At 40.3% G+C, this 17,088-nt stretch overlaps 1 protein-coding gene across 1 annotated transcript in view; it reads right to left on the bottom strand.

The window, feature by feature from the left end:
- The window catches only part of ninj1 (ninjurin 1), a 48,882-nt gene extending 35,889 nt beyond the window's left edge, over positions 1-12,993 (bottom strand). The window contains exon 1 of the mRNA XM_060835565.1: positions 12,731-12,993. Coding sequence (XP_060691548.1) covers positions 12,731-12,799 — 69 coding nt within the window. The 5' untranslated portion in view covers positions 12,800-12,993. The remainder of the gene's footprint in view (positions 1-12,730) is intronic.
- Positions 12,994-17,088: the final 4,095 nt, after the last annotated feature.

Genomic DNA, 17,088 nt, shown 5'->3' with positions numbered 1-17,088 from the left:
CTTTTTCCAAATATCAGGTTTTGACTCATGGGTACCTTAAGGATCAGTGCTTGGGCCCCAGATATTCAAAATTCACATATAACCTGGATGAGGGAATCAATGCAACATTTCAAAATTTGCTGATGACACATAACTGGGCAGGATTGAGAGTTGTAAGGAGGAGGAAAGGAGGCTTCAAGGTGATTTACAAAAGCTGAGTGAGTGGACAAATGCTTGCAGACACAATACAACATTGTTCAATGTGAAGTTATACATTTGTGCGTGATAAATAGAAAGGAAAAATATTATTTAAGTGGTCATTTATTGTGAAGTGTGGATATACTAAAGGATGTGGGTGTCCTTGTACACCAGTCAATGAAAGTAGACAGGTAGGTGCAGCAAGCAATTAGGAAGACAAGTAGTTTATTGCTCTTATTGCAAAGGAATTTGACATCAGCAGTAACAATGTCTTACTGGAGTTATACAGTACCTTGGTGAGACCATATCTGGAGGATTGTGTACAGTACTCCCTACCTAAAAAGGATATACTTGCCATAAAGAGAGTATAGCAGAGGTACATGAGATAGATACTGGGATGGCAGGACTGTCCTATGAGGAAAGGTTGATCCGGCTGGGCCTATATTCACCAGTGTTTAGAAGAATGAGAGGGGATTTAATTTACAAGGTATAAGCTTCTAATAGGGATGGACATACTGAATACAAGGAGTTTGTTTCTCCTGGCAGACAGGTCTCGCACCACGGATACAATCTCAGGATATGGGGTTGACCATTTAGGACTGAGGTGAGGAAATACTTCTTCACTCAAAAGGTAGTGAACCTGTGGAATTCTAAAAGCTATGGAGGCCAAGCCACTAAATGTATTCAAGAAAGACAGACACATTTCTAGATTTTGAAGACATCAGTGGTATGGGAAAAACTGGGAATATAGTCTTGATAATGAGGATCAGCCGTGATCCTACTGAATGATGGAACAGAGAAAGGGCCAAATAGCCTATTCCTGCTGCTGGATTTCTTTTCTATAAGGAGATTATTGGGTGGGTGACTTAAATTATAGTAAACAGGTATATTTTGGAATATCTTACAGGGAGAAAGGGTGAGAGGCAAAAAGCTTTAGAAAGGGATTTGAGGCTAAGGCCCTGGTTGTCATAGATGAGGCCAGAATGGGAGAAACACAGAGATCTTGGTGAGCTATATGGTGTGAAGAGTTTATAGAGATGGGAATAGATCTAGCTCTGGAGGAACTTAATAACAGGGATAAGAATGCTAAATTTGTGACAATGCCAGAACCAGAGCCAAAGTACAGAGGTAATAGGTAATCAAAACATTGAGCAAAGTAGGAAAAACAGCCCCTGATGGACACAAAACAGCACCTGCTGATTTTCCAAGGATAGAAAATCAGAGGCTGGCCAGGACAACTTTGGAATACAGCTGAAAATAAAGAGGTTTTTTGTCTTGCATTTATAAAGACAATTTACAAGAATACCAATGCAAAGGGAAAACAACACTTACAGTATAAAACAACTTTGACAACAGTACCTCTTTACAGCATTACTCAAGTTCTGCACTAGGAAATCACTATTTAACATTGAAGTAAATTAAGCTGGAGGTAACAAAAATTAACATGAGAGTTTAAACAACACTTTAGGTGAGGCAGAGGTACAGACTGTGGTATCATGGGTAGTGGAAGGCAGTCTTTGTCATGGACAAAATATGTGATTGGAAGCTCAGCGCTGGGTCATATAAGACAGCAAAACTGTGAGCAGTTTAGTTTAACTTGAGACTGTGGTCAATGTGAACGACAGAATTTGTGGCTAGGAAATGGAGTTTGTGGTGGCGACTGAAGGAAATGCCTTTGGTCTTCCTAAACTGGAGAAAATTCTGACTCACTCGAGTTTGAGCATTGGGCAAGCAACACACAAGCAACATTGAGAATTATTGTATGGAGGCAAAACTAGACTGCACTGGCATGGATATGGAACTTGACTTTGTATCCGCACATGTTACCAAGGACAGCAGGTTGATGAGAAATTGGAGGGGGCCAAGCTCAAATAAACTCCAGGGGTAACCACGCAGAATTGGAAGGTACAGGAGGTATTGACACATCACACTACCCTCATCTCATCAGTGACGTTAAGGATATTGAGCCTCTGGTTAAGATAAGAAGGAGGCATATGTTAAATAAAGATAACTGGGATCAAGTGAATCTCTTGAAGAGTAAAAGAGATGCAAGGGCATTAAAAGAGAAATCAGGAGGGCGAAAAGGGGATATGAGATAGCCTTTGCAGAGAAGCTAACGGGTAATCCAAAGAGATTTTACAAATACATTAAGAACAAAAAAGCAACTAGGGACAGAATAGGCCCCTTAAAGGTCAACAAAGTCATCTATGTGTGAAACCACAGGATATGGGAGAGATACTAAATGAATATTTTGCTTCAGTATTTACTGTGGAAAAAGACATGAAGGCAAGGGAACTTGGAGAAATAAATATTGATGGCTTGAAAACAGTCCACATTACAGAAGTGGAGATGCTCGAGGTCTCGAAAAAAGATAGTTAGATAAATTGCTGGGACCTGATCAAGCGTATCCCATGACATTGTGGGAAGCTAGAGAGGAAATTGTGGGGGCCCTAGCAGGGATATTTGTATCATCTACGGCCACAGGTAAGGTGCCGGAGGACTGGAAGGTGGTTAATATTGTGCCCTATTTTAAGAAAGGCTGAAAGGAGAAGCATGGGAATGGTAGACTGGTGAATCTGACATGAGTGGTGTGTACGTTGTTGCAGGGGATTCTGAGAGATGGGATTTACATGCATTTGGACAGGAAAGGACTGACTGGGGATAGTCAGCATATCTTTGTGCTTGGAAATCATGACTCACAAATTTGACTGAGTTTTTGAGGATGTGACCAAAACGATAGATGAAGGCAGAGTGGTAGACATGGTTTGCATGGATTTTAATGCAGTTTTTGACAAGGTTCCACATAGTAGTGTGGTTAGTAAAGTTAGATCACAAGATGAGCTTGCCAATTGGATACAAAACTGACGTAACAGTAGCAGACAGAGGATGATGGTGGAAGTTTGATTTTTGGGACTGGAGGCCTGTGACCAGCAGTGTTCCACAGTAATCCATGCTGGGTCCACTATTGTTTGTTATTTATATGAATGATTTGGATGAGAATTTAGAAGGCATGGTTAGTAAATTTATGTATGAACCAGAATTAGAAGTGTAGTGGATAGTGAAGAAGGTTTTATAATTGGGTACCGATAAGTCACCGGATAACAATTTTGGCAGCAAATATTGTGGTGATCTGTAGTGCAAAGATATGTTTTGTCTCGGGGCATATTTTGCTAAATATCAACACTTGCCAGTGAATAGGAAGCTGTTAAAAATTATTTCATGCAGACATGTGAAACTGTTCACATTATCAAATAATCTTTTGAACTGGTAGGATTATTACAATTGATATTATAATGTTGTTGTCCTCTTAAAAAGCTATCCTGGATTCATTTTAAGAATTCTGCTCCTTCCAAACCTTTCACATTATGACTACCATAGTTAATGCTCCCATCTTGTATGTGGCAGATACTCATGTGACTCAGCCAATGTTGTCTATCTCATATGCTGCAGGCAAGGATGCCCTGATGCATGGTACATTGGCGAAACCAGGCAGAGGCTATGGCAATGGATGAATGGATACCACACAACAATCAACAGACAGGAGTGTTCCCTTCCAGTCAGGGAACACTTCAGCAGTGGGTCTGTGACACTTGGCCTCAGAGCTTCAGGTGACCATCCTCCAAGGCAGACTTCAGGACAGGCAACAACACAAAGTGACTGAACTAAGGCTGATAGCCAACTTTGGTTCCCATGGAGATGGCCTCAACCGGGACCTTGGGTTCATGTCACACTACAGGTGACTCCACTGCACTACACACACACGCAGATTCTATCTCATACACAAGCTCTCCCTCATATGCTCACTTTAAGCTCCCATACTCACACATCATCCTCTCAAATACGCCTCCCTTTCCACTCACACATACACACACTCTCTCACAGATACTTATAACCATCACCCCACCTACACACACACACACCCAATGCACACACACGCATATAAGTTTATGGGGTGAATTTGTACTTGCAGAATTACATTTTACTTTGCTCAAAAACTGCATGAATCCATGTAATATTCTGTAAATCCACTTTTTGGATTAGAATCAGTCTAAACATTGTGACACAGACAGTCTCACACTAAGCAACTCACACCTTAAATGCATTATCTGGGCAGACATGACACCAATTGTTAAAGATCACTTGAGAATGTAATTTTTAAAAAGTTCTGCGATTTACATATGAAAGACCTGAAACCAACATGTTCATTCCAAAAGATGAGAGACTTAACAAACAATCCAGGTCTTTTTCAATATATCGTTTCAGTTGCATCACACTGTCAACTTTTGCTATAAATTCTGTGTCTTACGATCTTATACTCCACGACCACCTGATGAAGGAGCAGCGCTCCAGAAGCTAGTGCTTCCAAATACACCTGTTGGACTATAACCTGGTGGTGTTGAGAGATTTTTAACCTTTTAGTTAATGCTGGGGAAATTGAAATGCCCTACTATCACTACCCTATTAATTTTCCACTTTCCTAAAATTTGCCTATGTGCCTATTTTTCTATTTCTCTCAGGGGCCTATAGTACATTCCCAGCAATGTGACTGCACCTTTTTGATTTTTACGTTCCATCTACATGGTTTTATTTGAGCAGCTTCGAGGACATCATCCTTTCTTACTGCTGTGATAAATTCCCTGATCAAAACTGTTATACCAACTCCTCTTTTACCTCCTTCCCAGTCTCAGGTGAAGACCCTGTATCCTGGAATATTGCACTGCCAATCCCGTTCCTCTCTCAACAATGTCTCAGAGGCAACAATGACACCTTACCCCCATGGTTTCATTTGTGTCAATGTGTTCTCTCCCTTTAGGTGTAGCCTCAGTGGTGGTCACATTAGCACTGATGCTGCGGAGGTTGCTGGCTCGCTCTGATTGGACTGACAACTCTTAGAGGGCAGGAAACCACCCTTAAGAATGTAAGAAAATGGAACAGGAAGTAGGCCATTCAGCCCTTCCAAGACAATTCCACAATTCAATGCGATCATGGTGATCACAGAATTACAGAATTATTATAGCCCAGAATGAGGCCATTCAACCCATTGTGACTACACTTGCCCATATCCCTGCACACCCTTTCTATTCACATAATCATCAATGCCCTCTTGAATATCTCAGTCTCCACTTCATTTCTAGTCAGAGCATTACTTCAGCAATTGAAGATTTTTTTTTGCACATCACCCTTGCTTCATTTGAACATCACTTTAAATCTTCAAAGTTCAACACTTCCCAGTATTTCTGTATTTCTACTTTTCCTACCAACATGGATAATCTCATATTTATTCATATTATATGTCCATTTGCCAAATTTTTGCACACCAACTTAACTTCTTTAAAATCCTTTGAGAAATCATTGTATCCTCTACACGACGCAACTCACACTTCTGCTTTGTTTTGTGTCATCTGCAAACATGTAACATTCAGCCAAAAGGTTTTATCCATGGTATTCACAATGCCATGCATATTTCTTGTTTTCTTGCTGGGCAACTGTTATTTTAATTGACATCAATGATTATGGTTGGCTGAATACTCATGTTTCACCCTGCTCCATCGGATCACATTCCACCTAAATTGGTGAGATGAAAGATTATGCTACCTATTAACTCTCTGGGTTTGATGTAACTTTGTGCAATGATAGCACAAGTCCTCCTGGACACATGCCACAGGACAACTGACATGAAAAATTAACATGAGCACAGGAACGGTTAGTCTCTGAAGATGTCTAAAATGTAAAATGCTTCATTCCCATCATTACAATCCCTCAACCTACATGTCATCCAACCTTTTGGTACCTTTTTGTGTTATTATAGAGTCATAGAGATGTACATCATGGAAACAGACCCATCGGTCCAACCCGTCCATGCTGACCAGATATCTCAACCCAATCTAGACCCACCTGCCAGCACCCAGCCCATATCCCTCCAAACCCTTCCTATTCATATACCCATCCAAATGCCTCTTAAATGTTGCAATTGTACCAGCCTCCACCACATCCTCTGGCAGCTCATTCCTTACACGTACCACCCTCTGCATGAAAAAGTTGCCCCTTAGGTCTCTTTTATACCTTTCCCCTCTCACCCTAAACCTATGCCATCTAGTTCTAGACTCCCAACACCCAGGGAAAAGGCTTTGTCTATTTATTCTATCCATGCCCCTCATAATTTTGTAAACCTCTATAAGGTCACCCCTCAGAATCCAATGCTCCAGGGAAAACTGCCCCAGCTTGTTCAGCCTCTCCCTGTAGCTCAGATCATCCAACCCTGGCAACATCCTTGTAAATCTTTGCTGAACCCTTTCAAGTTTCACATCTTTCCGATAGGAAGGAGACCAGAATTGCACACAATATTCCAACAGTGGCCTAACCAATGGCCTGTACAGCTGCAACATGACCTCCCAACTCCTGTACTCAATACTCTGACCAATAAAATGAAAGCATACCAAATGCCTTCTTCACTATCCTATCTACCTGCGACTCCACTTTCAAGGAGTTATGAACCTGCTCTCCAAGGTCACTTTGTTCAGCAACACTCCCTAGGACCTTACCATTAAGTGTATAAGTCCTGCTAAGATTTGCTTTCCCAAAATGCAGCACCTCGCATTTATCTGGATTAAATTCCATCTGCCACTTCTCAGCCCATTGGCCCATCTGGTCCAGATCCTGTTGTAATCTGAAGTAACCTTCTTCACTGTCCACTACACCTCCAATTTTGGTGTCATCTGCAAATTTACTAACTGTACCTTTTATGCTCTCATCCAAATCATTTGTGTAAATGACAAAAAATAGATGGCCCAGCACCGATCCTTGTGGCACTCCACTGGTCACAGGCCTCCAGTCTGAAACACAACCCTCCACCACCACCCTCTGTTTTCTACCTTTTAGCCAGTTCTGTATCCAAATGGCTAGTTCTCCCTGTATTCCATGAGATCTAAACTTGCTAATCAGTCTCCCATGGGGAACCTTGTTGAACACCTTATTGAAGTCCTTATTGAAGTCCATATAGATCACATCTACTGCTCTGCCCTAATCAATCTTCTTTGTTACTTCTTCAAAAATCTCAAATCACGTTTGTGAGACATGATTTCCCACACACAAAGCCGTATTGACTATCACGAATCAGTCTTTGCCTTTCCAAATACATGTGCATCCTGTCCCTCAGGATTCCCTCCAACAACTTGTCCACCACCGAGATCAGGCTCACCGGTCTATAGTTCCCTGGCTTGTCTTTACCGCCCTTCTTAAACAGACATAAGATATTTCTCCTTTTGATCTCCGTGTGTATTCATTGAAGTTTTCTATTTTTCCTCTTTTTAAAACTTCAAGTAATGTAATAGATACTTCTTGTATTATAAAAGGTTGAGTAATAATATTGAGATCTTTGTTTACTATATAATTTTTAACAATGTCCCCTTTATATCAATGCAAAATTTGTACATTAATAGGTTTACATTTCATCACTTGACTATCAGTATTATTCAGTTGTAGTTTGTAAGAGAATTAAATGCTACGTTGTAATAGCAATACTGTCTTTAACTTGAAACATGTGTTCAACTCCAGCTCTGACTCAAGGGAATGAAGGTCACATTTCTTTCCTTGGCAATGGGATCTTATCCAATTATGCTATTCACAGCTTAGTAAAGCACAGTTGTAGGCATACCAGATATTCATACCACACCCATTTAATCTGTTAATAACATGAAGCGGCACTGTAGTAGTTTTTTTTCTCTTCCAAGTCTGGATTATATCTGTAGTTCTTGAACAAGTCATCTGAAATACACAAACATCATTTGTTCCATCATATTCTCTATCTCCCTCATTGTCTATAAAACCATGGCTTTGATTATCCTACTTTCTCACTTGCTGAAGTGTATCTCCTATACTTCCTACTTAATGATCATGATTGTTTAATTACTGTCCTTCTTGTCCATCTTTGGTTCCATTTTATCCAGGCTAGATCACGTTTCAGCCCATTAAAATTAGTTCTCTTCTAGTGTCAATGGTCTACATTAAATTGTTCCTTGCTTTTGTCCATTACTAATCTAAATCAAACCATATGGTGATCGTTCTGATTCAAGAGATGCCCCATAAACATTTGGTCACTCTCAATCATCAGCATCATATCCAGCAATGCTCTTTTCTAGTTGGGCTGAGAAGCAAAGTTCTCCTGAGCATGTTACAAAACATCTTTCATGCATAGCAACATTATTTACCATATTTTCTTTACAAACTTGCATTCTAAATCTGCATTTGTCTCTTTTGTTGTACTTTTTCGTTTCCCTTGTTTAATCAGGTCCCAGTCCAGTTGAGGTTCAACCAGTCCCTTTTGAAGAGGGACCTCATACCCCAAAACTGGTTCCAAAGCCACATATCTGAAGTCCTCCCTCCTAATAACATATCTCAAATCACACATTGATTCTCCTTAACTTTCTATCTCTGCTTTCGCTATCATGATTGGGCCTATTTTTTAAACTTCCACTCTAGCTCCTAAAAGTCTGATTATAGAACCTCAGTACCTGCCTTTGTTATTAGTATCACAACTGCTGGTTCAATCCTATAGGCGTGCTGAAGACACCGTGTGGTGTCCTTTGTCTTGGCAATGTTAGAAATGCAGGTTCCTTTAAGGGTAGACCATAATAACTTCAGGGTTAATTGGGTGTAGATGATGCTCATTGGTGATTACTTAACAGCAAGGTCTCCAGAGCTCATTGAGATTGCAGTGCATTATTTCCCCCACCAAAACTATTTTGATTTACTGTCCTCCCTCTTTTCCAACCCTTCCTTCTGTAATTGTTGCACTGTCCCCTGTGGGCACTGATTGTTAACTGGTCTTTTAATTGGAGAAATGGGTGATTTTGTGGTGGTTTATAAAGAAAAAGAAATAGGTTTCTGTGATGAGATGGTAGCATAGTGGTGATATAGGTAGACTACTAAACCAGAGGACTAGATTAATTCTCCAGATACGTGACTTCAAAGCCCATCATGGTAACCTTGATATTATCATACCATAAAAGAGCTGGGTATTTCCACAGTATGAAACTGGCTTCTGTCTAAGGTAAGGGTGGAAAATAGTAGTTTTGCTGAAGTATAGGTTAATGATAAAACAGTTGTAAGTCACAAAAATCCATCATTGTCTGGTTTAGTACATGGATAACTTCCTGTTAAACATGATAGCACAGGATTAAACTTGATCTCTTCAGGTAGGCAGAAAAAGGTCGCAGAAGGTAATCTCGGTTTATAAAGCAAGGCTACTGGCAGCGTTTATGGGGAAATGGCTGAGTCGCATGTTAGGATCATGAACCACAATTAGTTATAGGTCTTTTTAGAATTGGACACATTAAATATTGAAAGAACATGTTGGAAACGTGAAATTGGGTCATTTCTCTAGCCACCAAGAAGCAAAGTATGGTTTTGGATTTTCTTTACACGAAGGAGCGTGAAATAACTTCACAAAGGCCAGTACCAAGTCACCCTTTATTTACATGTGGATAGTCTTTGGCACTGATTCAGCTTCCTCAGAGCCAGGTCTTGAAGTGAACAAGATGTCTAACACTCCCGTTTTTATCCGTCAGCCAGGCCTTCCTGATTGTGACTGTAAATCTGGATCAATCAGGGAATGTATATTCCATGAGGTTGACCTCATTACATTTACTACAGAATAAGATTAGGAATAAAGTATGTTTGGAATTGGATGTAACTAATTGAGGTACAGAATCATAGAGATGTACAACATGGAAACAGACCCTTCAGTCCAACCTGTCCATGCCGACTAGATATCCCAACCCAATCTAGTCCCACCTGCCAGGTGGGACTACTGACTCCAACTCAAGTTATGGACAGAATTTACAAAAAAAAGACTTATTGGAAACCTACAAGGCAATTTCAATATTTGATAAGTTTATGAAGATGTACAGTCAGTGTAGGAATATATCATAGATTTTGAGATGTTTATAAAAAAAACACTAAAGAAATTCAATCCAGAAATTCTGGAGTCTGTACTTGCATTCAAACTTTGAGATTGTGTCACAAATCTTGCATTCAAACTTTTGGTTTTGACAGATGGTGGAAATTCTGTAGTGAGGCGGAGAATGGAGGACTCCCTGACTGACTCTCAAAGTCAAATTGGGGCTAGGCACAAGTGCTTGTCAAAGAAAGAACTGCTGAAGGATGTTTTGAAGGAATCATAACTTTAAGAGATTTCATGATCAAGGAAAATGCAAGATTAAGGTAATAGCCAACAACAAATGACTCCAGCAATACTCAGAGAATAATTGCCAGTAATAGGTTTGGCTTGTCTCACTATGTAAAGAAGTGTCCACAAAATCAGGAGGCACTCAAAACAGAAGGTTCCAATGATTAATATGATAAGGATGAGCAGCGAGAAAATATTTCATTAGATGTACAAGACTTGAGTCAGTCCATGAATATCTTAATTGCCAATTCATTCAATTGTGCCATACTAGATGGTGACCATACCTCAAGTGTGTGGGGTCAATTTGCTTAACTGTTATTTGAAACTATTGTCAAGCAGATAAAAAATAAAAATGAAAGCACTGCCTGATTTTGATTTGGGAATATGGGAAATTAAATCCAGTGCCATGGATTTGAGGAAATGGACAAGGCTCAGAATATTGATCTGTTATATTTTGCTCATATGGTAACCAGGTTTACAGTATACCCACTGTAAGAAACAACAAGGACATACTACTGTAGTGGATAAAGTCCATCGATATGCATGCAAAGATTCACATCATTTACATTTATAAATCACTCAAAAAATATAATATCATGTGTTAGGATGCAAGATAAAATGATCTAAAACACTAGCTAATCATTTAGTTATAGTCTAAAGTAAAATTGCCTTAGTCTTAGACTATACCATAGGATTGCTCTTTCATTAGAAAGCGTACACTGGTGGTGGTTTAACCTGCGGGTCACCATGCCTGAGGCGAAGGGATAGATTGATAAGGAGAGTCCTTCATGGTAGCCTTAGCTGGTGCAGAAAACAGCCACGTAGTTGGCATCACTCTGCTTTGTAAACCAGCTATCCAAACAACTGAGCTAACCAATCACTAAAGGGAATGAGGGAATTGGCCTTCCTGACTCTGTTTGGATAATGTGACTCTTAGTGATACAATTGAGACTTAACTGCACACTGAAATGGCTTGTCCTTTTTTAAGAAAGTGGCAATTAGGGTTTGACAAATAACCAGGGTCACACATAGCAAATAAATGAATCAGACAGATACAAAAACAAAATACTGCAAATGGTGGAAATAAGAAACAAAACCAAAAAATCTTGGAAGGTCATCTCAACCTCCAATAATAGCTCTATTATCTCTATAGATGATGCCTGACTTGCTTAGAATTTCAGCAATTTTTATTTATATTTATGTTTATGTTTTAAAACAGAAAATGGTCTCATTTCAGGAATGGAAAACTGCTGTCTTTACCCAGTCTGACCTCACAAACCACTGTTATAAATGGAGGATGGGTAATAAATGCCAATTTGCCAATGCCACCCACATACTGTGTATGTCTGAAAATGAAAGTCCACAAAACGAGCCAGGTCACATGGAGACCGTGACACCTGCCGTCCACAAATGAAATCCGAATGCCTCCGACCACAGAATATGGGCTGCCCAAATAAAAGTTCTGCGAACCGTTGGAATTTCTCAGAATTTATAAATCACACAACACCTGGTTATAATCCAACATGTTTATTTCGGAGCGCTGTTCCTTCATCAGGTGGCTGTGGATCAGGACCATAAGACAATTTATTTAGATATAAACTCTGTCTTTATGGTCCTGCTCCACAACCACCTGATGAAGGAGCGGTGCTCCGAAAGTTAGTGCTTCCAAATAAACCTGTTGGACTATAACCTGGTGATGTGTGATTTTTAACTTTATCCACCCAGTCCAACACCGGCTCCTCCACATCAGAATTCAGACATCCCCAGGTCTAACATTATCTGACATTTGACATACATTGAACTACGGTACACGTTATTACTGTATTGCCTCTCGGCCCAGCTATAAAGTAATATAGGGTATAAATAGTAGTGGCGAAAATCTCGACTCTGCTTTTGAAGAAGTGTTTGCATTTATCATTTATCGACTAATGTCTAAAACTTCAGATGAAATGAACAAGAAACAGAAATGTATTTGACAAAGTTGTTTTCTTCCATTCACTCGGAGCCAGATATCTGTCTTTAAGCCCGTTATCTGGGAAAGCACACCGATTGCAACATCTCTGGGCCATTCTTAAATTTCAAATGAAATATTTTATGGACGCGTTCATTTGGAGTTATTATGTACAATGTTTGCATTCCCTGATGTTGTTTCTATAATCTCCATGTTACAATAGAACGGTAGGAAAATCGGGCCTAATGCTCAGAGCTAAACATGTCCACCTTTGGCCAGGAGCAGTAAGTGGTGAGGCCAGTGGGATGGTTTGGGGTTCGCTCTGAACTCTAGCTTCGCCCGCAGTGTCCACAAAGCGGACTCTCTGCCTGTGTGTGTGTGTAACTGCAGCCACTCAGTGACAAAGCCGCTCCTACCTCCCCCGCATCCCCAGCTCTGCCGCCGTTTCTCGGATCGCCGTTCAGCTCGATGCTTTCGGACTCCATCGCTTTGACCCTGTTTCTTTTTTTCTCTCTCTCCACAATCGAAGAACTGTTATGCCGAGTGCGGGGGGAAAGGCTCAGGGCCGAGCGCCGGCTCTGTAACCTCTCTGGCGCTCACACAGGGATGAGGGCGTCCCCGCTGTAACCGAGCTAGAAAGCAGTGAAAAGCCAACGCCATCGGAAACTCCACCTAGTGGGCTCATGTCACCCCAGTCTGCTGCTGACGCTCAACTCATGAGCTACTCAGAGAAAGCCTCAGTCTGCATTTTAAGAGCACGGGACTTTCCAAACAATGAAGGCTTTTTAAAAATATATTTTTAAAAAAGGCGCTCAGTCGTCTGATTGTCCCGATGAGTGCTATATCAAGGCAAATCTTCCTTGTATAAAGATTAGTTTCTTCAGTCCGAGAAAATACAATTCATTCACATTCATTCTTCTGATTGACCTGTTTGCAGGGATTGACGCTGGGAAATAAACTGGAAGATTGCACTCTATGGCGTTAAAGTGAGCGAGTTTGAAATCTCTAGGGGCATGGCCATTCCTGCCTTCCATTAGTGAAGGTCTCATGCACAGGATTACTGACCGGCGGAACGACAGGTTTCTCAGCCATGATGGCCCGCAGTTAAAACCGATGGTCACAGAAGCACAGGATCCCCTAAAACACTCATGAGGGAGCTAGTGGGAAACCAAGCCCATATTGCCCATTCACATTGAAAATAGGAAGGTCTTAAGCATTTCACGGGAGATGTGGAGAAATAAATGGAGGAACTGCTCCTGGACACATCATTAGGATAACGGAACATTCCTCAGTCAGGTTCATTATGGCACAGAAAGAGACCATTCTGCCCATTGAAACCACGCCTGTTTCATGCAGCGCAGGGTAGGAGTTCAAGTTCTCTCTCACGTCCGCCTGGTGAGCAAGTTTGCTAAAACAGCAACCGATGAATTTCAAAAAGAAATCGAAAACAATAAAAAAAAGTAATTTAAATAAAGGATTAATTATTAGAAATAGATATTTAAAAATATCAAGCAGCAGAGCTAACGAACAAAACCGCTTTGTCATCTCCATTAAGAGGCCACACTAGACAGAGACAAATTACTCCATTGTCCTGATCAGTGAAAGATGCAAGTTAGGACCAGTGCGGGGAGCCACATTGTTTTTTTTACTAACAATGACCTTGTGTTCACTTCTGGCGTGAGCCTCAGCAAAATTCATGTGAGAATTGGGATTGGAAGCTTGTTTGTCCTCATTCAGGGAGTTTCCCCACTTTAAGCCTTAATTATTCATAGAATCGAATGGAACCATAGAATCCCTAAAATGTGGAAGCAGGCCATTCGATCCATCAAGTCCACAGCTCCCCTCCAAAGAGCGTCCCACCCAGACCCACCCCATTCCTGAGACTCTGCATTTGCTATGGCTAACCCACCTAACCTGCATATCTTGGGACTTTGGGAGGAAACTGGAGTGCTCAGAGGAAATCTACATGGATGCAGGGAGAATGTGCAAAGTCCACACAAGGGTAGAATCAAACCCAGGTCCCTAGCGCTGTAAGGCAGCAGTGCTAACCACTGAGCCACCATGCTGCCTGTTATGCATAGATTATTCAGGAGGAGGAAGTGGGGAAGGATTGGTAGATGAGCAGCTCACTTAGTCTCAGGACTCACATGCACATACTCTCTCCCCCACTTCTTCCTATCTTCCCCATCCCCAAACATTAATTCCTTTTCACACAAATACTATCACTCCCTCAGAATCATGATCCCTCCCACTTCATCCCATACACACTCCCTCTCCTCAGTCCCCTTCCTCTCCCCCTCCCTTTCTCCAAAATATTTGTTGATATTTTTCCCCTTGATTTCTGTTTATAAAGCCATATGAGTAAAAAGTGAGGTCTGCAGATGCTGGAGATCAGAGCTGAAAATGTGTTGCTGGTTAAAGCACAGCAGGTTAGGCAGCATCCAAGGAACAGGAAATTCGACGTTTCGGGCCAGAGCCCTTCATCAGGTGAATTTCCTGTTCCTTGGATGCTGCCTAACCTGCTGTGCTTTAACCAGTAACACATTTTCAGCTATAAAACCATATGCACCAATCAACCTGCCTGTAGCTATTAGGAATGACTTTATAATCTTTCCTGAACAATTGTGCTATGTTTACCAATTTCCAATTCTCTGGTACATATAGTTAGGGAAGGTAGCCTGCCGATTATCTCAACCCCGATAAGCCATCAGCACTAAGTCTTTTCAGTACATGCTGGTGATCAAATTTCATCCCATCCATTACCTCTGTCATTTCCATGTCTACGAATATTTTGTCAATTTCCTCTTCTTTATTAAATACCAATACAAGACATTCTGGACTATTGATCCTTGCCCCATATCCCTAAACATACATCACCATATAGTCCTCAGCAACTCTACATCACCTGTTTAGACTTCACCTGCACATAGAGGATATTTGGGTTACCTTTTAGATCATTGTATTCCATCCTCATATTAGGTGGTTGACAGCCTTATTGTCCTCTTCACTTCCATTGTCAACTTGATATATTTGGCTTGGATCTTGTTGCAAGAATTCACCTGACATACATCCTACTTTTTTTTGTTATATTCTTTGTCACTCTCATCATTCAAGGAGCACTGACTTTGGTTCCTCTGGCTTTTCCTCTTGTTGGTGTGTACCTAGCCTCTACCTCAAACCATCTTTTTAAAGATTAGACATCACTCTAGTTATTCCTCTCAAACTCTGATTCCAGTTTACCCTGGCTAGATCCCTTTTTCTCCCCATTGAAATTAGCTGTCTTCCAATTTAGATGGTCAACTTTTGGTTGTTTCCAGCTGCTCTCCATTATTAATTTAATCCTAATAATACAATAATCATTCATATTCAAGTATTCTCCTCCACTTGGCTCACTTCATTCCCAGCACAAGATCTGCCAAGTTTCCTTCCGACTAAATATCACTCCACCTGCTGGACAGTCGGTGCTACTGAACGTTATAGCCTCCTAATTTAGATACATAAACAAAGGAAATAGATTTTCTTCAAATTGACTTAATCTTGTAGAGAAGACCAATGAGTAGAAATTAATTAAATCTACTCACTACTTGCAGCTTCCTCAGCACTGAAAGCGCTGAACACTCTGCCCATTTGCTATCTACAAAATCAAGAAGCCTCTGAAAGGGAATTACACATTACTGTGTTTCATTTACAATGTTAATGATGAGAACCTGGGAAGTGATGATTTGTAATGAGGATCTGAGTTCAAATTCACCCCAAAATAGTGAAGTCAATATAAGCTGCCTCTGTCTAAAATATAGAAATTAATTACAATTAGACACAGCCAAAAACCTGTTCACACATTCCCAAGCCAAAGCCAAGCTTTTGTAGAATCTTATCGTTGTTTATTGCATTTAAAATTGACCATGTTTCAGGAGAATACACCTTCAAAATCCAAAGCCAATTTCAGTCTAGAAAATTCCAGTTGAAGCAGTAACTACAGACTTTTGGAGGTAGAGTATAACATGTTCACTACCCTTATATTAGAAATGATATTAATCATTTCAAATGTTTTGTCCTTATCTACTCTATTATATCATTATCATTCTAAAGACCTTAATTTTTAATCTATGGGAATAGAAGCAATGTTTCTGGATCCATCCTCAGTACAGTTTGGATTCAAAAGGCTATCTTAAAAGATTTAAGGGTTTTAATATGGGTTTAAAAGATTAAATAATGAGAATGGATTTTGATAGCCAATGCATCTTTCCTGAGGCTCAATGTCTCTGGTGAAATGTAAAAAAAGGACTGAAACTGAAATACAAAAGAAAAAGCCACAACTAAATGTAACAAAAACAAACAAAAAAGCAAAAGGAAAACCAATTAAACTTGTAAGTGGACAACTTTTAAATGTTTTGAATGTAGGTCCATTAGAATGAATGAGTTAGGTAATTCATCCTGGCAAACCTTTTCTGCAAACATCTAGTGGGATCAAAGCTGATCTGTATATCTAACCTGTCCACCTGCCTTGTCTTTTTATACATTCATGCCCCTGGCTAACAAAGATGTATCAATCTTACTCTTAAAATGATTAACTGAACAAACATCTCTTGCTTTTGAAGGTGGAGAGTCTACCCTTCCATCACTTTTTGCATGAAGTTTCTCTCCAGTGACTTGGCCCTGATTTTAAGTTTAGGTCTCTTTATCCTGGGCTCCTCCACCAGAAGAGAAAAGGCTGATTTCTAACTATACTATGCATTCCTTTCAACATTCAAAAAACATCAATTAAAATAGCACT

This window comes from Hemiscyllium ocellatum, chromosome 14 (assembly GCF_020745735.1).
Source record: "Hemiscyllium ocellatum isolate sHemOce1 chromosome 14, sHemOce1.pat.X.cur, whole genome shotgun sequence".
In the NCBI taxonomy this organism is placed as follows: Eukaryota; Metazoa; Chordata; class Chondrichthyes; order Orectolobiformes; family Hemiscylliidae; genus Hemiscyllium; species Hemiscyllium ocellatum.
Note: the sequence above shows the minus strand (reverse complement) of the source record. Positions and strands in the feature narration are given on the sequence as shown.